General features: G+C 40.6%; 1 protein-coding gene and 1 long non-coding RNA gene across 4 annotated transcripts; one reads left to right on the top strand and one right to left on the bottom strand.

The window, feature by feature from the left end:
- Positions 1-1,069: 1,069 nt before the first annotated feature.
- LOC123514495 lies at positions 1,070-7,608 on the top strand. 3 transcript variants are annotated; one of them, XR_006677623.1, is made up of 8 exons: positions 1,070-1,195; positions 2,258-2,345; positions 3,693-3,810; positions 5,247-5,377; positions 5,514-5,668; positions 6,063-6,203; positions 6,422-6,626; positions 6,765-7,608. It is a non-coding gene; the product is annotated as an uncharacterized LOC123514495 (long non-coding RNA). The 3 variants fall into 3 exon arrangements; XR_006677625.1 differs by having other exon boundaries at positions 5,243-5,377; positions 6,063-6,155; XR_006677619.1 differs by having other exon boundaries at positions 5,243-5,377.
- Positions 7,609-11,637: 4,029 nt separating this feature from the next.
- LOC123514701 (uncharacterized protein DDB_G0290587-like) lies at positions 11,638-22,636 on the bottom strand. Its single transcript, XM_045272761.1, has 6 exons — positions 22,322-22,636; positions 17,574-17,724; positions 16,881-16,978; positions 16,675-16,783; positions 15,081-15,602; positions 11,638-13,893 (listed from the first exon to the last, which is right to left on the bottom strand). The coding sequence occupies exons 1-6, from the start codon at positions 22,502-22,504 to the stop codon at positions 12,764-12,766; spliced, it is 2,193 nt and encodes a 730-aa protein (XP_045128696.1). The 5' UTR covers positions 22,505-22,636; the 3' UTR covers positions 11,638-12,763.
- Between the last annotated feature and the right edge of the window lie 739 nt (positions 22,637-23,375).

Below are 23,375 nucleotides of genomic sequence, written 5' to 3'. Positions count from 1 at the left end.
AATATATAGAGAACCTGTGAAAGACAAAAAAAAAAAAAAAAAAAAAAAAAAAAAAGCAAGATACGAGGGGTATCCGATAAGTGTGTAACACCAAATAGAACTCGCCTACGCTTCCACCCACGTCCACGCCCGTACTAGGTGGGTTGATGAGCATGTAGTGAGATCGGGAGGGGTAGGCATGCCAACAAAGTCGATATAGGCGACAGAACACGGTATATAGGCAGAGGTTGGCGAAGAAATAGATGACACCTTTCTGTCCTGCTGGTGGAGATGTTTACATACAATGATTTACCGATCTTTTAGCGACTTTTCAAGGTGGATCTGGTGACGTAGAATATTTTCATTTGGCAACTGCACACCTCCACCACAACAACCACCATCAGTTCCTCCCTCCACCACGGACATAATAAACACGTCTTGAAGGAAGGTTAGTCCGCCGCCCAGAGTCACCTCGGCTGGCTGGCTGGCCACCCCACGGTACTACTGTAGACGAGCGGTGGCGCGGCGGCGGTCGGGGTTAAGGGTGAAACACTGTATATGAATATTTTTTGTGCATTAAGGCGGGTACACACTTGTTGCATTTCCACGTATCGTATCATCGTTACGTAGCAATGTAGACGGAATAGCGTTGCACAGTTGGGTGTCGAAATATGATACATAGTTACGCAACGGGTTCGATCCCCCATTTGTCGGTCTTTCGGCGTCACCTCAAAGGAATGATACACAACTCACCAACCCTCGTGTGTGTGTGTGTGTGTGTGTGTGTGTGTGTGGACTGGCAGGGTGGCATTGTCGCGATGCAAGTTCAGTGTTGTCTTGGACGGGCACGAGTATTTTTACAATTTTGAACCCAATTGCAGAGAAACTCAAAAATGAGTTGGGTGTATCCTTGTCGTTTTGATACAGTCCCGTGTGATAGGGAACTCTTGGTAGACTAATGATTGTTGTAGATGTACCAGATAACTACATTGGATTAATGTAAAGAGTAATTTTGCGTAAAAGCTGTTGTATGTATGAGAGAACTACCATGAAGCAGCCAGGGTTCATGTAAACCGAGAATATGAAACTTTGAGGTTTACTTGGTTCACCTGACGGTGGTGCATGGCAGAAGCAGACTGGGACTGGTAGAGGTGGTGTGGATGGTGGTGGACTGGTGGCGGCGAAGTGAGCTCCGCCAAAGACTTACTTCTCTCAGGTGTCGTATGTTATTTAAGTTTTGCTCAATGTTCAGTGTTGTCTTGGACGGGCACGAGTATTTTGTACAATTTTGAACCCAATTGCAGAGAAACTCAAAAATGAGTTGGGTGTATCCTTGTCGTTTTGATACAGTCCCGTCACATGCTGGAATTTTAAAAGAGTATTTCTCGTGTTGATATTGCAGAAAACTTGTTACTGTGTCATTAGAATTACAGAAATATAGATAGATAAGCGGATAATTTGATGTGTTGATAGGTATGTAAATGGATAGTTGGATAAACAAACATATAGATGGATAGGTAGGCATATAGATAAGTCCATGAATTCGTAGATGATTAACAAGTTAGATGTGTAGGGAGATAGAAAAATGTTTATATTCCTTTATTTATCATCACTTCACCCTTATTTATTACCAGAAACACTCGTATAATCAGGCGATGGAAATAGAGAATGAGAAATAACATAGTCTGCCTTTTAAGCCCAGCTGGAGATGCCAAGACTCCCTGTACAACAAAATACAATTTAATATTTCCTCTTTGCCAAATAACCAAATCTTGAACACAATAACAAAGGGAGATGTCACAATAGCCAGTAAATCCTTATGTGGTGTTTGTACAAGTAGAGTGTCTCATTAACAAGAGATTTAGTAACAGATAGTTATCATAAACATTTGTACACGCGTGCTCCCTTCACAGACACCTTCTGCTGCGAGTGGGGCGACAGTAGTTGTCTAGTGGTCGTGGTGACGGTAAGTGTGGTGGTGCTGCCGGTTGTTATACTGTCCCGTACACACACACCCACACGCACATAGCCATAAACTCTCAAAAGACACTCTTATATACGGAAAACACTCGTAAGCACACTCAAAACACCTCCATACACATCCAAAACATGCCTACCCAAGCACACACACAGCCATGGACACTCAAAAGACACTCTTATATACTGAAAACTCTCATAAACACACTCAAAACACCCCCACACACATCCAAAACATGCCTATGTATGCCCAAACACACACACATATAAGTGAAGTGAAGTGTTGCTCTGTTACCAACAGTTTTCAAGCAGCGGGAATCACCAAGGAAGACAAGCAGTCCAAGGCTTCACCACAAGCTCCCACACTGCCTTATCTTCATCAATTAAAGGTATATATAAGGCCATTCACTTACTGCTAGGTTAACTTTACATATGAGAGTGAAAACAGTAGTCAAATATTGAAAAGTGATGATATAGCGAGCATTAAAAAGAGCAAGTCGTTTGTATTAGCCGCTGATATTTGCTTCCTTTACTTACCGTAAGCCAAACATGTGTCAGAATGGAACCATTTGTCTGCCATTTCATATACCATAGTTAAAAGTTGTCTGTATGGCTTAATTTTGGCTAGGTGAGATGATAAAGGCTAAATATGGAGGTCCCGCCGCCATCTTTCCCGGTGTTGCCTCAGGTCCGCCTCCCCTCTAGGTCCCCCAGCCATCCCTCTACCCCCGCCAGCCTTCTGGCGGGTGAGAGTGATTACTTTTTTTATATATTTCCTGACGTTAATATTACGCTTCCATGGTATGATTTTATGGTTTCTATAAATGTTTCGTTGTGTTTGAAGTGTATTCCGCGCCTGTGTTGGATAAATATGTGGCATTTAGTGGTGTTTTGTGGCGTATGTTAAAGGCTTTTTAACGGTCAAAATTTTCCCTTTCGATTTATGAGCTTTTTTATTTAAAGGTATAAGTGGGCCTTTGAGGCATCACAGGATCGCCTGTTCTCTTTTAAGCGTGAAATCAATCTATTGAGTGAAATATGTGGACTTTGAAATGGTGTTTGGTGGTGTTGAAAAAGTGTCTTATTTTTCTTTATTTTATTTGGTCATGTTTGTGCTTCTCGGTGTAACTCGCTGTAGAATGCCCTAAAAGATAGCGCAGATTCCGTGAAATATGGTAAAATACTCGCCAAGTGAAAATGGCTTGACTTTGCAGGGCGTTTCATCAAATTTATGAGTTTGAATGTTTTTTTATATTTAGCATACTTAATTTAGACATTTTTTAGAAACTAGTTAAGCTGGAGTTGTTTTGTTATTTTGAAAATTAGTTTTACTATTTATCACGTCATAAAATAATAGTTATTCGGCGGTGGCTTCGTTTTTTCGAAAAGTCATTTTTGAAATGAAATGATTTACGTAATTTAGCCGAGTCACCTCCGCTCCCGTTCTCTGTGATGGCCACAGTCTAGGTGGTGACCCAACATAGCCCCAGGCTGCCGCCTCTTTTTCAAACCCGCAGTTCGCCAATATTTTGGCTAATATCTAGTGATTCCTGCGTGTATTCATGTGTTTCTGGGTTCAAGTATGTAGATATTAGTAGCAGAAGGAGGAAGAAAGGAGAAATAAAGGAGAATAAGGAAGAAGGAAAGAGAAAAGGAGGAGAAGCCAAGTCACAACACAGTCTCCCTCCACATCCTTAATATTTTGCCTAATATCTAATGTTCTGATGTGTTTCTAGGCTCAGACGTGTAGATGGAAGCAATTGAAGGAAGAAGAAAGAGAAATAAAGGAGGAAGACCAAGAAGAAACGAGAAATAGAGGCGGAATAGAAGAAGGTGCCAAGGTGTAATATTTAGGTAAGTGCCCCTTTTAATTCTTTATAATGTATTTTGCTGGTTTTTGGTACGCATTTGGGGTGTTTTACGTGTGTTGCAGTGTGTTTTGAGGTGTTATAAGTGTGTTTTTGGGTGCATTTCGTATGTTTTCAGTGTGTTTTAGGTCCCTTAGGTGTATTTGACGTGCTTTGAGCGTGGTGTAGAGGCGTGTATAAGTATTGGTATGTGTTCAGTGTTTTGAGGGTGTTGCATGGTGTTTTGAGTGTGTTTTGCGGTAGTTTTTAGTGTTTCCAGTGATTTTTGAGTGTACTGGGTGTGTCTAGTGAGTTTTGGGTGTTTTTTGTAGCATTTTCAGGTGTTGTAGGCTGTTTTGAGTGTGTCTAGGGTGTGTTTGAGTGTCATGTGTTTTTTGTGTGTACTGGGTGTTTCTAGTGAGTTTTGGCTGTGTTTTCCGGCATTTTGAGGTGTTGCAGAGTTTTTTTAGGGGTTTGGGGTAGTTTTGAGTATTTCAAGTGGTTTTAGTGCATATTAGGATGATTTCTTTATAAAATGGGTGTCTAGAGTAATGTGTGTTTGGAGTCATTTTGAAGTGTTTCATGGTAATTTTGCTGTGTTTTCGGATAAAATTGAGTGCTTTAAGTAGTTTTTGTGTAAACCAGGGGTTGTGTGTGTGTGTGTGTGTGTGTATAGAAGATACTTGTAACTTGGGTGTCTCTGGTGTGTTTTGAGTGAGCTTTTTGTATTTTGAGGTGTTGCAGGGTGTTTTGGGTTAGCTTTGAGTGATTAAAATGGTTTTTGTGTGTGTGGGTGTGTATAGGGTGTGTTTTGTGGTGTGGTGTTGGTATTAGTGTATATCTAGTGAATTGTAAGTGCATTTGTTGGTACTTTGAGGTGTTGCATGGTGGCAGTATCCAAGGGGATGTGACAAAGCTACGTTGAAGAATTTCAAATTCTTGACCAATATAACAGGTTCAGCAGAATGTTCCAAATTGATACGTACAGTAAACTGAACAATGGTTTTAGTATTTTGTAAGCACGAGCATGAATTTGTAAGTGATCACTGAGTCGGTAGGTTTATGTGTGGGTGGGGTTAATTCACAGTACATAAGCTGGAGAACAATAAGATGAAAATAATGACAAATAGTTAATTTGTTTCGCAATATACATAGAGGTGAATGACCTTGGTTCCCTTTCTTATTGTAGGCAACAGTGATGTGAACCTTTAGACTGTCTGTGTGGGGGTGTAGTTTTGTTGTCTATCTGTTATTTGTGTCTAAAGGAAAGATGGAGGACTGTGATGAACAGGATTGATGTAACTTATTGCTAGGGATTCTTTCTCTCATAAAACACCATCTATTCCATCTAAATTGACCTTAACATAGTCTAAGTCATGAATAATAGTGGTGTTAAAATAGAAAGCCAGCATCTCACTCACACAATACAATGTTGGCAGACAGACCTACAGACGACCACCGCACGGAAGAGCAACGACTTACGTGCCTCAGACAGTCAGTTCTCCTAGGGCGGTGTCAGTGGCATCCCGAAGCAGCGCATGTGTGACGGCTTCAGTGACTGCAGTAACGGAGAGGTGAGGAGAAGGCCTTGCTTAACTCGTGGCCTCAACTCCATTGTTTCATATAAAAGTTGCAGGTTTTCTTACATTGTATACAGTATAACAAAATGTCAACTTGACAGTACTGAAGCAAATGCCTTCCTTGTGGCAGGATGAGTTTGTGCAGCTGTGTGGCATTGACGAGTGCCAGGAGAAGAATGTCGGTGTGTGTGAGCACCTGTGCATCAACACTCGAGAGTCATACTGCTACTACTGCCAGTGCCGGACATGCAGAATACAGACTCGTCAGGAAGTTCAACTGTGAAGGTGAGTCCTGCCTATACTGACACTGTCACCCTACGGTCTGTCTTCTTAAACTTGTCAGCCCTTCATCTCTACATTTAGTAGCAGCCTAAAGAAGTTAGTGTGCTATTCTAGGGTACTTTTGTTATTCTTGGCATGCATGAACATGCATTTTTCTCACGAGTATGACTAAGATCAGCGATTTGCGGATAGGTTGTTCTTTATGATTAAGTATAATTCTATCTTGCCATATGCATTTCTCATAAGTACTGATATAATTTATGTAGTTTTCCTTAACGTATTGCTGAATCTGTGTCCCTGAAATGCGTGTAAATCTGTCGTTACCTCCTCTTTTTTAACCTCTATCCTTACTTTCTACTAAATCTGTGTTTCTGAGAGTGTAATTCTCCACCCTCAGACGTTGACGAGTGCGTGGAGACGCCAGATCCTCTCCAGCAACGGTCAGGAGAAGACGGTCATTGAAGTATCAAGTCCCCAAGCTGGCATGGTGGTGGGTGTTGTGCTGGGCTCTCTTGGGGTTTTTTGCCTAGCTGTTGGTGTAAGTAAAATAGTTTTTCACTTCTTTATGCTGTGGGGTCTTGTTGTCAATGTGCTGTGGCTAAGATGGCGTAATTAAGTAGTGGGTGAGATTGTACCAAACTTTAAACACTTCTAAATAGTTTTTGACACACTGAGAATATTCCAATACTGTATAGTTAGCCGACTCATACTTTATACCTTTCTTTTCATCTCATCTGCAACATTTTGTCTGTACAGATGTTTGTCGGGTTTCTGAAGATGCGTCGATGTGTTATCCACGCAAGCTTCCCCAACCCACCCAGTGTTCCACAAGACGACAGGCACTGAGGAGGACGGGAGCGAGCGGCTGCATGCACACCTGAACGGGACGACATTATATTCGTCCCACAGGAGTATGACTACAGCGAAGAAAGCCCAGAATAAAGTGTTTAGTGACAATGATGTGAGTATTATGGTTTGCACATTATACTTTAATCTCCACGTGTCTCATTTTAAAAGGTTTTGAACTTTTTCTTCTTATTTTTTTTCAGAACTTATTACTGTTGACGCCATTTCAATATTGTTCCATCTCTTGTTCCAGGATTCAGAACTACTAACACCAAAGGGTTTGGAGTGAACGTGAAAGACATACAACAGACACCAGACTGCTACTGCTGGTGTTGCCAAACGAACAAGAAGAGCAGGAGGAGGAGGAAGAAGAAGATGGTGATTCTTAGAGAGGTGCCAATGAAGTTCTGAAGGTTGGCCACAAATCTTCATCACTAGTGTAGTGTATTTCATTGACCATTTGTAGAGTGGGTGGATAGATTTGTAGATTTTGTAGACAGCTATCGTTTATGCCTTAAGGACCAAATGACCAACGTTTTCACTCAACGTGTTCACTCCATGCTGGAGTTCACCATGGAGAAACACGTAGTGAATGAAGATAGCGTTCCTTGTTAGGAGACGCCATCTTCTTAATGAGGGAGTGTAGCGAGCATGCTGGCTACTGGCTAGTCACACATCAACAGCTGTGTCTTGCTGCCAGGCCATGACAGAAAATTAGTACCAAGTAATAGTTGGTAAGGGTAGTAGTAGTAGTAGTAGTAGTGGAGTGCTTCTCACCCTCTTGCAAGGTGTGATGTAGACGTGGCTCTGTCTGTAGTGATCACAACAACCTGTTCCTTCTTGTGTCTCGAAGATAGACCACAAAAGTGTCCTTTTTGTTTTCTGGGGTGAAGCACAAAGGTATTGTTACGTAACGTGTTTCCGAAGATGATGTTTTGTGAGTCTTTCAATGCAATACTTAATTTAAGTTTCTGGCCAATGTGTTACCACGTGGTGCAGTTTTTGTTACTTGTATTTATTTTTCATACCTATTGATATGGCATTATTTTGTGAATGATACTCCTGTATATTTCTAAGGCAACACAATATCTCTTGATATAATAAAATGCATAATGTATCGACCTGTTTTCCTATCAGTTGAAAGAGATTCAAAACAATATCTGGTTTGCAAGTGAAGTGAAATTAGTCAACAATTTGTTGCATGTCGCCACAGCGTCAGAGGTGATATGATGTCACAATATAGTTGCATGGAAATACTAGTAGTAATGTGTAAACTGAATGCATGCCAGTGTGGTGGTGTTGCTGCTTACCTCACCACTCGCTATCGCCGTCGCCTCTTTCCCATGGCACTTTTCCAAGATAAAGAGTTATGATATGAGGAGGAGAAAGAGAAGGAAGCACAGATGAGAGAACATAGAGAGGAAATCTGCAAGAACGAGCTATGCAGGCCTTCGTGTGGCCACCACTCCATTAAAACAAATGACACCATTAAATTGTCTCTGTATGTGGTGTCTGTCTATTGGTGGACCACACCAAGTGTCTTCTCTCTAGGTTCATTCCTGTATATTGTATAGCATTCAGCTTGCACAATGTCAACTAATATCCTCTTCTGAAAACTGGGTGTTTTGATGAGATAGTTTGTTATACTCTTAATTCCTTCTATTCTTTCGTGTTCTTCTCTTCCTTTTCACTCTCACTCACTCACTCACTTGTATACTATCATCTGATACTCTCACTGATAGATTGACTGACTGACTGACTGACTGTCTAACTAACTAAGAAGTTGTGTAGGTGTGTGGTGTGCGTGGCCAGGCACGTGTTGCTGTACGTGAGTGTGCACGTTTAGCGATCTGGCAAATATATAGAGAACCTGTGAAAGAAAAAAAAAAAAAAAAAAAAAAAAAAGCAAGATACGAGGGGTATCCGATAAGTGTGTAACACCAAATAGAACTCGCCTACGCTTCCACCCACGTCCACGCCCGTACTAGGTGGGTTGATGAGCATGTAGTGAGATCGGGAGGGGTAGGCATGCCAACAAAGTCGATATAGGCGACAGAACACGGTATATAGGCAGAGGTTGGCGAAGAAATAGATGACACCTTTCTGTCCTGCTGGTGGAGATGTTTACATACAATGATTTACCGATCTTTTAGCGACTTTTCAAGGTGGATCTGGTGACGTAGAATATTTTCATTTGGCAACTGCACACCTCCACCACAAAGTGATGGGACGGTGATGGGACAGTGAAGGGATGGACAGGATGTACCAGGAAGGTGTGTCGACCACTGAAGGAGTCACATGTGGACAATTAGCTGGTGGAGGGTAGTTAAGGTAGTTAATTAGGCGCATGGTAGTTATAATGCGTGGAGAGGGTGGTTATGTACTGTAGGTGTTATGACACGTCCACACGATCGACCTGTGTGTAATTCACCACGGTCGCATGCTGGTCACCCAGCCAGTCTTCCCCATTACGGAGCGAGCTCTGAGCTCATAGACTCATCTTCGGGTAAGACTGAGACCACAACACACTCCACACACCGGGAAAGCAAGGCCACAACCCCTCGAGTTACATCCCGTACCTATTTATTGCTAGGTGAACAGGGGCCATACATTAAGAGGCTTGCCCATTTGCCTCGACGCGCCGAAACTCGATTATGAGTCGAGCATGCTAACCACTACACTACGCGGTGTATGTGTGCGCACTGCGCAACATTACCCAGGAAAGTCTGCAGACTGTCCGCAAAGGTGTCCACACTTGACGATGGTGGTTGGAGGTTATTTTGCCGTAAGCTGTCCTCTACCACCACCTCCACCACCACCACCATCAGTTCCTCCCTCCACCACGAAAACAAACACGTCTTGAAGGAAGGTTAGTCCGCCGCCCAGAGTCACCTTGGCTGGCTGGCTGGCCACCCCAAGGTACCAGACGAGCGGTGGCGCGGCGGCGGTAGGGGTTGTGGGTGAAACACTGTATATGAATATTTTTTTGTCCATTAAGGCGGGTACACACTTGTTGCATCTCCACGTATCGTATCATCGTTACGTAGCAGTGTGGACGGGATAGCGTTGCACCGTTGCGTGTCGAAATTTGATACAAAGTTACGCAACGGGTTTGATCCGCCATTTGTCGGTCTTTCGGCGTCACCTCAAAGGAATGATACACAACTCACCAACCATCGTGTGTGTGTGTGTGTGGACGGGCAGCGTGGCATTGTCGCGATGCAAGTTCAGTGTTGTCTTGGATGGGCGCGAGTATTTTTACAATTTTGAACCCAATTGCAGAGAAACTCAAAACCAGTTGGGTTATACCAGAATTTGAACCGATACCGAACCACAAAATTTGGCCGATACCGATATTACTACATACCGATACCGATGTTACTATTGATACTGATAACACTGCAGTGGAAATCAGTGTATAAGATTGTTGCCCAGAATCGTATGTGTTTTTTTATGTTTGACATTTTTATTATTATTATTGTTTTTTTTATTTATTATTATTATTATTATTATTATTATTATTATTATTATCTGTATTATTTTTTTTATCATTATTCATTTAGATTATAGGATAGTTGTGAAGTTAGATTAGATGAGGTTAAGTTAGGTTAGGTTAGATTAATGACATTAGGACATCGTATGCATTTCAGCAACATTTTCAGTGCAGTGTTACCACGTAAGCGAAAGACACCCACAGTGCGCAGAAATTCGGCCAAATGGAGCACACACACACACACACACACACACACACACACACACACACACACACACACACACACACACACACACACACACACACATAAAATAAAAAAAAATAGATAAATGCACAAGTCTCTCTCTCTCTCTCTCTCTCTCTCTCTCTCTCTCTCTCTCTCTCTCTCTCTCTCTCTCTCTCTCTCTCTCAGATTCTTGTACAATATCCACACTTAGGTGGGTAATGAAGGAATTTGTTTCTATGCTTTTGAGTGTGTGTGTGTGTGTGTGTGTGTGTGTGTGTGTGTGTGTGTGTGTGTTTGTGTGTGTGTGTGTGTGCTACCTATTGGATATCTTATTTTCAATGTAACACTCGCATCACTATTCTGTCCATTTGCCTCCAAATTATTGTATACCACAAATTTTGTATACTTGTTTGACACTCACGGCGTAATAAATTAATCAAATCAGATTCTCTCTCTCTCTCTCTCTCTCTCTCTCTGAGGTTATGGATGTAGCAATGTCACGAGCCCACTACCCACCCGTCTCGTCCATGCACGGTAGCAGTGGTGACTCATTAGCAAACATTATATTCAATTACTCATCACCATGGACTCAATTTGCTGTATCTTTCTAAATAATTTGGCACTATCATCATTCAATTTTTGTCCTTATCATCATCCAAATTCTGCTTACCAAAATACCTTGCAGAGTGAGATAAGCGACGTAGTGAATTCTTTTTTAAGCTTTCTCTCTGCCAGCTTAGTCTCAAACAGATGCTTTTTCTTGTGCCATCAGTAAGCTTAATCTCTCTGCCAGCTTTAATTGTTCTGGTTTTGATTTAATGGACGAAGAGTTAATGATTTTTTTTAGTTAATGGAGAAAATTTCATCTCTATTTTTATCTTTATGAACATCCAAATTCTACTTAACAAAATACCTTGCAGAGTGAGGTACGCGACGTAGTGAATTCTTTTAAGCATCGGTAGAAAATAACCGATACCGATACGGACACTTCTTAAATGGGCTGATACTGCCAATACCGATACTGATACCAATACACCGGTACATCTCTACAGAACCGCAGGATGAGTGAGTGTGGCGGACTGTTTATCACTTCCAAGTACTGTAGGTGGTTTTGTATTGTCACTTTTTATTCTTACATGTTCTGTTTCTTTAACCTCATCTTAGTTTTTATTCATTATTTTTGTCACACTCTAGGCTTTCATATTCTTTCTCTTTCTATGTCTTAGTTTCATTTATATTTATCACTTTTTTCATCTTTCAGTTTGATTCATTACTTTCATCACATAGTAATCTCATATTTTCTTTTCTTTTTTTTCTTCATTCAAGCTTCATTTATTATTCTTATTTATCATTTCCATCACACTGTATATCAAGCAGGATGGAATAGGTACAATGAAAGGGTACATATTTGTTTTCCTTTAAAAATTTATTGAGAAAATACTGCTTGAGAAATCTGACTCAGAGCAAAATGTACATATTTTTCACCAGTCTAGTGCAAACAAAACACTAAAGCTCTTTTTAAACTCTGCTCTCTCATGGTACAAAATAACATAACAATACAGGTCTCTTTTTAAACTCTGCACTTTCATCTATACATTTATCATCATGAACTTGAGAATCTTTTACTTTATTTTAATTTTAACTCACAAAAACCCATTTTTCTTATCCCACCTCTTCAAAAAATAAAATCCATTCACAATACCAATCCAATATTTAGTAACAATCAAGGTATAACTTAACTTACAATAGTACAGGATACACTTTTCAGTTTATTATAGGAAAGTCATATTTCTGCCTCACATGAACAAATGTCAAATAAGAACTCATTAACTTTATTAACACAAGGACAAACTTAAAATATCTAGTGTTTCCAGAAATGTGCAAATGTTGCCTTGAATCCAGTAATAACACTATCATTACTTTGCTTCTTTTCTCTCAAGACCAAATCCAGTTACCTGCTAAAAACCTCACAAAACCAACACAGTCTCCAGGTACACAACACACAGGGTACAGCTTCCATTATAAGTGCCAACATTCCCACTCGCTTCCATCTGTTTTGGTTTTCCCACTTCAATTATTAAGTCCTCTGGTTTGCAGGCAGTTCCATTACAAAACATGGTAAATAATGTGTAAAAAATCAGAAAACTTAATATTAAGGAAAACTCAGTACACAGGAAGTGGAGATAGTGCCCCACAACAGCTGTACTTTACCTCTCTTTGTATGCATGATTATATAAAAATACCATCGTTACGATTGGGCCCATTGCTAGGATTGGGCTGTGCAGTCAAATCGCACAGCCTGGTTGGGATCTAAATATCTCTTGGAAATAAGTTTGCTATCAATTTATCAGGGTTCAGTTTAGAAGGACCACCATGAAGTTAATACTGCACACCATACAGAATGAAGCACTCGAGGATGATTTTTAGAATACCAGACATGAAACTTGACGTGGTAATAACTTCGATTCAGTCTCTCTCTCTCTCTCTCTCTCTCTCTCTCTCTGCTAACATTTACATACAAACAAAATGATGATTATCTAATACCGTTGCAAAAAGCAGCAGCCACGGTCTTCAGTGTTTCGGCAATGTCTTTGGTTGAGTTTTTAATGGATCGCATGGAAGAGCTCATGTCCCTCATAAACTGTCTCATCTCCCTGAGCTCCTGCCTTATCTCCCGTTGCAAGGCTGCGTCCTGCTCCGATGCTGGTGCTGGTGCTGGTGGTAGTGCTAGTGTTAGTGGTAGTTGGAGTGATTGTGGTTGTGGTTGTTGTGGTGGTACTGGTTGTTGTGGTTGTTGTGGTGGTGGTAGTGGTTGTTGTGGTGGTGGTAGTGGTTGTTGTGGTGGTGGTAGCGGTTGTGGTGGTGGTGGTGGCGGCGGTGGCAGTGGCTCACAGGTGTTGCTTTCTCCATTGGTTTCACTGGGCTCAAGATCAATGACTTCTTGGTTTTGTACACTGTGGCTTGACGTGGTGTGTACATTTTGTCTGGGTTTGCTTTGTACACTCTGGCTGGATGTGCTGTGTACATTCTGCCGGCGCTGATTATGTGCTTTATTACTGGCTGGATTGTGTACACTCTGCCTGGGTTGAATGGATATCCAGTGTATATTCTGCCCAGGTGTGCTGTGTACACTCTGCCTTGGTTGATTGTGTAAACTCTTGCTGGTTGGAATGTGTATACTCTGGCTGGGTGTGCTGTGTACATTATTGCTGGTTTGATTGTGTACACTCATGTTGGGTGTGGTGTGTACACTCTGGGTGGGTGTGGTGTGTGCAAGTGGTGTGGTGTGTACATTCTGGGTGAGTGTGGTGTGCACAAGTGGTGTGGTACGTACACTTTGGGTGGATGTGGTGTGCACATTCTGGATAGATGTGGTGTACACAAGTGGTGTGGTATCTACATTCTGGGTGGGTGTGGTGTACACTACTGGTGTGGTGTGTACGGTCTGGGTGGGTGTGGTGTACACTACTGGTGTGGTGTGTACACTTTGAGTGGGTGTGGTGTACACAAGTGGTGTGGTGTGTGGGTCTTGTGTGGGTGTGTTGACATGCCATGAGTCGTTGTCTTTTAGTTGTACATATTCATTTTCCATTGCTCCTCCTGCTGTCTGTTTCTCCACGATGAACACAGCTTCTGTGGGTGCGAGGGGGTCGGTGAGCTCTTCTGTGGGGAGAAGCACAGAATTAGGAGGGAAGGGAGGAATGCCAGTTATCTTTGTGGAGGAAGGATGGGATTGGTTCAGGTTACAAAGAATGGTAAGATAAGGTTCATGAGAATTCTGTGGAATGGGAAGGAAGCCAGACAGTGTGCAGATTAAGTTCCCAAGGGAATTTAGTTATAAAAATCTTTAAATTTTGTCTTTGGTTGCCATTTTAACCTGTCCCCTGAGGGTGACGACACATTATTGTCAGTAAAAAAAATTCTCAAAACTGCAGGTGATGCACATTATGCATCGGCAAATTAAAATATTCATAGAATATTCCCAATGCGTTACCGAGCGCTCAAACTTTGACCGAGTCGTCCCTGAAGGCTGCCCGTGCTTTATGTGAGTGCACGCCTAAGACATGGCTTGCCTCATGGCTCACCACTCGTGAACATTTTGTCATCACATTTATCTTTGTCTTTTATTACTTTTGCATTTGCATATAATTATTACAAACACCTTAACAATCTGACGTACTAAAACATTATATACATGCAGTAGACAAAGTAAAAAATAAATGGTGACCAGTATGGCAACATCACCACCCAGTACTTACCACTCACCACAGTGGGCATAGAAAAGTCTTGGCTGAGACAGGTTTGGGCTGATAATGCAAAACTTTACATATACAATAGGTACTTAGAACCCATTTTTCTTTGGTTTTGGACCACAAGGATTCCATTTCCACCATAAAAACAATTAGCTCAAACCCAGCCACAGTGAAGGTACATGTAATTAAAAACAGCGCCGTAGGGGATGGTTAATGGATCTGGTAAGAGAGTTCATAGATACAATAAGAAGCTGTGATGTGAAATAGATATCACATGAAAACTGACAAACATTATGATAGTCAAACAAAAGTAGCTGATATATATTGGTAATCAAAAGTGAATGGCAAATACGTATATTGAGGCAGGCAAATGTGTAGAGTAAAAAGTAGTGTATTATCAGTTGTACAAAATTTATGAACACCTGATACATACATCACAGTGAAGCCTCTATAAGTTGACTTTGCCATAGCCAACTTTAGAAATTACAGTTAATGCAAAATATCCAACTTTAGAAATTACAGTTAATGCAAAATATCCATCAAGACCTTTGACCATCATCTGCGTGCTTGTAAGATAAGATCAGGAACACCACCTACCATGCTGTGTCGATGAAAACGCCATGTCTTGATCCAGCTCCTCCGAGGGCAACACGGCCATTTCATTAGCACCGTCACTTTCCTCAGCATCTCTTAATTCAGTCAGGTTGTATCGTGATTGGAACTTGACCAGCCACCAAGCATTTGCCTTGAAGTTTTTGATATGAAGTTGTTTGGCCAACCTTGTGGCTGCATTCTGAAGCTCATCAACAGTGATGTGCATGCCGGAGGCACACTTCTGCTGGTACCAGCGGAACACTCGGGAGTCCAGCACTGCGCGGCTGCTCGGTCCACTCTTGTTCTTCTTGGCTGTCATGGCAGCCATTAAGTGCTGCATCTCCCGGGCATCAGCACGGATCTTCTTGGCACTCTTTTTAATGTTATACAAGGTTTTTAACTTGATATTGAACTCTGCACATATATCTCTCCCTATGGCACCAGCATCACACCTCTTCAAGATTTCCATCTTCTCCTGCAGACTCAGATCCTTCATCATTCTCTTGTTCTGCCTGCCAGGGACTTCTGAGGATATGACCAAAGATTACACAAGAGAAAGATGGGAAGGCTGGGTACTCTTAATGCATAATGGATAAGGTGGTGAGTGTGGGATTGGGCAGACGTCTACATGTATGTTCAAATCCCACCAAGTATCACCTTGATGCTTTGCCATTTGTTAAGTGGTTTAAAGTTACTTACAAGTCACCATGATACCTAGATTCTAGGTGGTTACACCAAAGATGTGCTTGGGTGGTGATATGGGCCCTAATATGGGTACCACTATAAATAAAATTGCCTGCGACACTAATGGATGGAAGCTGAACAGCGCTTGCAATACTTTTCGAGTTACCTGCAGGTGCTGTAGGCCAGGACATCCATCGAAATCCCACATCAGTCCTCACATTTTACCATTGCATGTTTACTGTCTCCATTCTTCCCACACATTTCCTACATCCCTAGGGACTTCATCTCTCTTTCTGCTTCTAGACCCATGGTGTTGGGGCTCTTGGTGCCTACCTTCTCACCATACCATACACTCTTCAAACTGATACACTTTGTTATTCTGGCACAATACTGACACAGGAGATGCTCCTTCCCACCCACCCACCCACCACTTCAGCAGACTACTTGACCTACTCCTTATTTATTTATTGTATTATGTGCATCAGCCTCCATTGAGTATCATCCGTGCTGGTCTCCTTTTTTCTTGCCTTTACATATTTAGAAGGTTACCTGTTCTCTAAAGAAAGTGAAATAAAAGTAATGAAAAAGATATCAAGAATGAAATAAAAGTAAATAAATACTTGAGTCACACAAAAGTAAAAGAGAAATTATTTAGTAATCCATGAAAAATAAACTTAACTGCAATAAGTCTAAAAAATACATAAAAAAAAATGTATATATTGTAGAGGCACCTCATCTAAAAAGATCCCCAACCATTTCTTCTTTGCCTTTTTTGTCACTTGTACCGCGTGCACACAATACCACTCGACTCTGATAACGTCACCACACTACAACTTGTAACCAAATAGTTTTGGTGTTTATACCATTTGAATGAAGGTCCCTTGAATGTTTGGTACATATTATGCTTACATACCTTGTGCTGGCTCTTGTGCTGGCTTTTGTGCTGGCTCTTCTTCTGGCAAGACCCTAGGTAGGATGCGTCTCAGTCTTGGAAGTTTCTTGGTAGAGAGAGCAGCAGCCACCTAGGCATATCAAATAAATGTTATAACTTGTCCTACTCCATCCTACAGGCAATGAAAGCACCTTATTAACACTTGGCACCACAATGACTATCTGTACCTGGACATTCATTAGTTCAGCAGCAGACTGTGGGTGGTTGACAGGATCACTATCTTCACTCATCGCCTCCGCTGGTGGTGGTGTGTCACTGTCAATGTCTGTAACAAATGATGGAGGTATACAAGATGTTAATGGAAGGGTCTGTAGCCTCCACCTTATAGTTAGTAAGGGTTACAAGGTGCACTTCTTCAATGTGTTGGAGTACTGTTAGGAGGAAGAGTAAGGCTCCACAGAGTGATTTTGTGTGCATTGTGTGCCACGGAGAACAATGATCCCCGATGTGACAGCGTGCCATGGTTGGCCAACATGCTGCTTTTCCTTTGAAACAAGACCAAGCGTGAGGTGTGACACAGATTGCATTATAAGCATCCTAATTCCCCACATTATGGAATATTCTGTTTATTGTAAAACATGTTAATTAGGCTTGTTAGTTAGGTTAGGGTGATCAACATAAGCTAAATGAAATTTGTAATATGGTTTGTGATCTAAAAGTAAGAAACTATTTTCAGATAAATTATGTCGTGTTTTTAAAGTTTTTTTTTCTGGGAATTTAATATATTTTCCTTTGTGAGGATCAGCAGAATAAATAAAAAATTGTACTTCCTTATTGAAAACATATCAGATTACTTAAGAGCAAAGAATCTGAAAATACCAAACAAAAAAATAGAGGATGTGGCTGAAATGAATGATTACCTGTCTTTATTGCAAAAGTAGTACACTGCTGGTCGTTATTCTTGTGACGTTTCTTCCGACAGTCAAACTTATGAGGCACAACACCCGGCTTGAACTTTGCTGGGCTCCCAATAGTTATGTAGTTCTTATAATTGTCTAAGTCCTCCTTCAGCTGGAGAAGTAAAAGGAATAAATTACTTGGATACCCAACACACAGAAGATTGCCTAAACTGAAGAAAATAATATACAATCTGTAGTCACTGAAGAATTGAGGAAAGACAATATATGAATACAGTTTTGATATTCACTGGAGATTAAGTTAGGTGAAAGAGCAAAAAAATTACCATGTCCCTTAATTTGAAACAGGCATGGAATTTGATATTTTACCAAAATTCAGGTATTTTGTCTTTTGCCATAATCGACATGGTTTTACTTACTCTTCTCATCATGTAGAGCTTCTCATTTGGAGTAATTTTAACCCAAACATACCCGTCACAAATTGTTTAACATTGACAACAATTTTTAAATATTCACCATTTTTTGTGAAGAGAATGAGGTAATGCATCACACCTGCATATATGATGGACTGACAGGCACTGAGGCCCTGAGGGAGGGTGAGGAAAGCCGTTAGGTGTGTTAATTCGTGTGTGCATATTATTACATTATTTGCACACTCATGATATAAATCGTGGTTATTGGTTCGTTTGTTTGAGCATGCAGCCACTCACCAATAAAAACAATACATAATAAATCTAGCCAATAAGAGTGGTTTGTGGAGAGAAGTGACTTGATTTCAATCAGTCTATGGAAGATGTTTGAACGGGCAGGGTGTCGCCTCAATTATTTCCATTGTATTATCAGATTTTCCAAAGAGAAATAACATAACGACTTCATGTTAATTACTTAGCATTGCTGGTCAGGTTAGGTTAGTTTGCTTTGGTTAGATCAGTTTAATTTTGTTAGATAAAGTTAATTTACTCTGAGAAAGCTGTATCAGTTGTGCGTGTCAATGTCACCTCAAGTAGGTTCAGTAGCTATGTTGGGTTAGGTTAAAGTTAGGTTTAGTTAAATAATAAATAAGTTTCAGTAGGTTGATGTAGCCAAGGGTGAGCAACAGTGGCAGTAAGTATTCTCCACAGCAATAAGTCAAACTTTTGGACTGTTACTTTTCTGCTACGTTGTGAAAACTAAAATATTTTCTTCCGGTACATTTTGGTATGTTTTATATTTATCTTTTTTTCATGTTCATCGCAATACACTTCTTTCTGAGAGCATCGACCGTGTTTTAGGAGGAATATAAAAAAGTACTGATTTGTGACGGAAACTACTGTATGTGCAGATTAATTCATAATGGGTTGAAAACTACTAGAAAAAAATAGTTTCATCCTGAAGTGAGAGTATGGCCAACGACTGCACATTTACCAAAATTTTACCATACAGACAATAGCAAGTGTTAACCAATATTCTCAGTTATTCAGTCCTTTCTCTGATGCACTCTGGAGGACTCTCTTAATATACATGTCTCTTCTGCTCTCCTTGATTCCCGGCTTCCCCCTTCACAGCTCCTCTACCCAGCTGATTTGATGTCACATATGTAAGAAGCCATGCTATTGGTCAACAAGGGAAAGAGAAAAAAAAATATTATAAATGGAAATGGGATTAAAACAGGAGATAAAAAGGATATGGATAATAAATGGATGAAATGGAAATAAAACAGGATAGAAAGAAAATAATAATGGAAGAAATGGGAACAAAACAAGAGGTAGCAAGAAAAATGAATACTGAATAGAGGAATAGGAGGATACTAGGACATTGCCATATGGCCACCTGTGTGTGTGTGTTTGTTGATCAATAGTGTGGCTTTGTATATGTGATGTCAAATCAACTGGGTGGAGGAGCTGTGAAGGGAGAGCCGAGAATCAAGAAAAGCATGCGGGACGTGTGTATTAAGAGAGCACCCACTCTCAAACTGCCAGTCTGCTTGTATATTTCCATCTTCCTGTGACCTGAACTCATTGAAGAGGAAGATTTCAAGACACTTATCAGTGGCGGATACTGAGTGTGGCTCCAGGGGATCTGGATCAGGAACTTAACCTAACTCAGCTCCCAGCTCTCTGCTGTGGCAAATCCAAGGGGTAGTCCAGGGAGATCTGGACACTTCCCTAGCAGTCTGTTTCAGACTGTTTAATTATTCCCAATTACTGAATATATTTGTAATTCAATTTGAAAAAGGAAAAAACATACATGTAAATTCAATCACACATTTTTACTCATAGTGTAAACAAGAGTAATTATAGAGTAGATCTGACAGCTTCCTTTCATTGCCAACAAACGATATGCCTCACCATATAATTAGATTTATCATTAATTCCAGTAGGGATAATATAGTGAATAAGACTAGAGTCCCAAACTATCAGAAAGGAAATTATGGTAGGTTACGTCAGTTATTAGGAGAGGTAAACTGGGAAGATAGTTTAGGAAATAAAACTGCACAGGAGATGTGGGATATTTTTAAGGTTGTAGTAAAGGGTATAGTGATGCAGTGTATCCCTTACAAAGATATAAGGCAGAGAAACAGGAAGCCATTATGGTGGACTCATGAGATAGGTAGCCAGATCAGAGAGAAGAAGAGGGCATACAGAGAGTTGCAGAAAAGTGGGGAAGATGTAGATTTGATTAGGTACAGACAGGTCAGGGATGATTTGAGTAAGGTTATAAAAAAAGTAAAAGGCAGGCAGAGATAAAACTAGCTAGAGCTGGGAGTAAAGATCCCAAAAATTATATAGTTATTACAAGGTCAGTGATAAAAGAAATAAGGATAGGATTGGACCACTCAGAAAAGATGGTGTAGTAGTGGATCAAAATGAAGACATAGTAGAATTATTGAATGAACAATTTTCTTCAGTATTTACTAGGAAAGAATAGGAAATCCTGTTACAAACAGTGCGACTAGTAGTTTAAAAGCTTTAGAAAATATTGATATAAAACCGGGAATTATTAGGAAATTTATTCTTGAACTAGACGATAGGAAAGCTAGTGGTCCTGATGAGCTACATGCCAGAGTACTTAGGGAGGGTGTAGACAGTATTTCTGAAGCACTTAAGTTAATCTTTGAAAGATCACTTAGGTTTGCTGAGATACCTCAGGACTGGAAGTTAGCTAATGTTACTCCAATATTTAAAAAAGGTAGGAAGGATGATGCAAATAATTATAGACCGATCAGTTTAACTAGTATAGTATGTAAGATACTAGAGAAAATCATTATTTGGGAGCATTTAAATGAGAATAGATTAATTAGAGATACCCAACATGGCTTTAGATCAGGGAGGTCCTGTCTTACAAATTTGCTCGATATCTTAGAATATATTACCAAGGAGTTAGATGATGGAAATAGCATAGATGCTATATATCTAGATTTTAGCAAGGCGTTTGATAAGGTACCGCATAGGAGGCTAGTGTACAAATTGAGACTACATGGGATAGGGGGTAGGTTAGTTAATTGGATTAGTGAATGGCTTTCTGATAGAAAACAGAGAGTAGTATTAAATGGGGCAATGTCTGAGTGGAAGGAAGTGGTTAGTGGGGTACCCCAAGGATCAGTGCTAGGACCTCTTCTTTTCTTGGTGTACATTAACGATTTAGATATAGGAATTAGTAGCAAAGTATCAAAGTTTGCAGATGATACTAAGATAGCATGTGCAGTACAGGGTGAAAAGGACAATTACAGAATACAACGAGACCTGGACAGGCTGATAGCATGGGCAGACAGGTGGCAGATGGAGTTTAATTCTAAAGTGTCAGGTTATGCATTTAGGTAAAGACAACACAAACTTTAACTATGAGATGGAGGGATGTTGGCTAGAGGCAGTAGAGGAAGGAAAGGATTTAGGAGTAGTGATAGACAGGACTATGAAATTTTCAAAGCAATGTTTAGAAGCAAGAAATAGGGCAAATAGGATCCTGGGTTTTATAAATAGAAATGTTAGTTATAAAAGTAAGGAAGTGGTGCGTAGCTTATATAATTCCTATGTTAGGCCCCATTTAGAGTATTGCATACAGGCCTGGTCACCCCACTATAGGCAGGATATCAACATGTTAGAAGCAGTTCAGAGAAGAGCAACTAGGATGATACCAGCATTAAAGCGCCTGGAGTATAGAGATAGATTAAAGGAATTAAACATGTTTTCATATGAGAGGAGATGTATAAGAGGGTATATGATAGAGTTATTTAAAATGTTCTCAGATACAAACTACATAGATGTGAGATCTTTCTTTACCTTAGAGGAGGGAAGTAGGACTAGAAATCATGGCAGGAAGATTAGAAAGCAAGGCTGCAGGTTAGATATAAGAAAGTATTTCTTTAGCCATAGAGTGGTAGACTTCTGGAATGCATTGCCAGAGACGGTTGTAAATAGCACTAGTTTGACAATGTTTAAAAACAGATTAGATAAGCACTTAAATTTATTAGATTTATAATTATGTATAGAACTGCATGATAGTTTTTATAAGAAATTTACTATAGTTAAACAAGACATGATCCCCATGTATGGGGACCACAAATTGTAGAGGATTTTACTGCAGGACTTAGCCCTGTTAATGGGCCAAATATTTAGAATTAGTATATAATGTATTGTGTACTTGTAAGTGTATCTTTAAGTACTGATGACGAGGTCGCTGTGCGACTGATACAGGATAACCTAGATGGGCCCTGGTGGCCCTTTGTTATCCTATTATTTATGTTAGGTTATGTTATCATGCCGAACACTCACATTGAAGTGGTCTGGACAGCACCAGAAGGAGCTGCGGCACACCTCCTCGCCCTGGCGCTGAGCTGCCCGGAACCACAGCTTCCTCAGCTCAATGTTTCTGGGCACCGTGAGGAACCTCTTGTGAGGCGATGTGATGGACGAGGCTTTGCATTGTGGGATAAAACAGTGTCGTGACCTTCCCATGTTCCGCCAAGGCTCAGGTGGAACAAAATTAATGATAAGAGTTTGAGTTTGATTACTTTGGCGTCCGCTATATTGGTGGAGTCTGTGTCGCGGGTTTGCCTCTTTGTAACGGCACCTTCACGCTTCACATATTACAAAAAAAACAAACATCCCTACAAAATACAGAGAACCAAATTAAATACAATATAATGGCAAATATATTAGTGTTCGGAACTTTATCTGCTGATGAAACTGAAAAAAAAGGAACGAATATATGATCAAAATATGGAAGAAAAAAAAAAAATAAAATAAAGACAAAATAAAGTAAAGGACAACTCTCCTTCACGCAAAACTACATGCACTTACCACACATACACCCTTCACTTAAAATTCAATATTAGAAAATGGCGACGCCAAACCCAGCCTCGGAGTCCCGTTCTGGGGAATGATGTCCCCGGGTCGGACTCCTCCTCTCTTGATGCGAACCAAAATGTCTTTACACCTCCCTCAACTTTTTCTACATTAACTTCTGCAACATTCGCGGTCTTAGTTCTAATTTTCAATCTGTGGAACACCACCTCTCCTTTACTAAACCTTACCTTCTTTTCCTCACCGAAGCACAGCTGTCTGAGGCAACTGACAGAACTTTCCTATCCTCCATGACCTAGAGCAACTGGTGCAACACCCTACTCGTATTCCTGACCGTCTTGGAAATGCCCAACGTTCTCGATATCTTCCTTACCTCTAATCCTGCTTAATAAGCTGTCACCCTATGATCTCTTGGGCTCCTCTGATCACAATCTCATTTCTGTATCATGTCCTATTTCTCCAATCACTCCTCAGGATCCCCAAGGCGGAGGTGCCGCTGGCGTTTTGCCTCTGCCAGTTGGGG

Source organism: Portunus trituberculatus, chromosome 5 (assembly GCF_017591435.1).
Source record: "Portunus trituberculatus isolate SZX2019 chromosome 5, ASM1759143v1, whole genome shotgun sequence".
Lineage (NCBI taxonomy): Eukaryota > Metazoa > Arthropoda > Malacostraca > Decapoda > Portunidae > Portunus > Portunus trituberculatus.
This window is presented reverse-complemented; position numbering and strand designations above follow the sequence as displayed.

Bases quoted from the DNA above. Each gene is read 5' to 3' on its own strand.
- LOC123514701 (XM_045272761.1), bottom strand. From the start codon at position 22,504: ATGGGAAGGTCACGACACTGTTTTATCCCACAATGCAAAGCCTCGTCC. The intron at 17,725-22,321 runs GTGAGTGTTCGG...TTACTTCTCCAG, and splicing joins GCTGTCCAGACCACTTCAAT to CTGAAGGAGGACTTAGACAA. The intron at 16,979-17,573 runs GTAATCATTCAT...CATTTGTTACAG, and splicing joins TACTTTTGCAATAAAGACAG to ACATTGACAGTGACACACCA.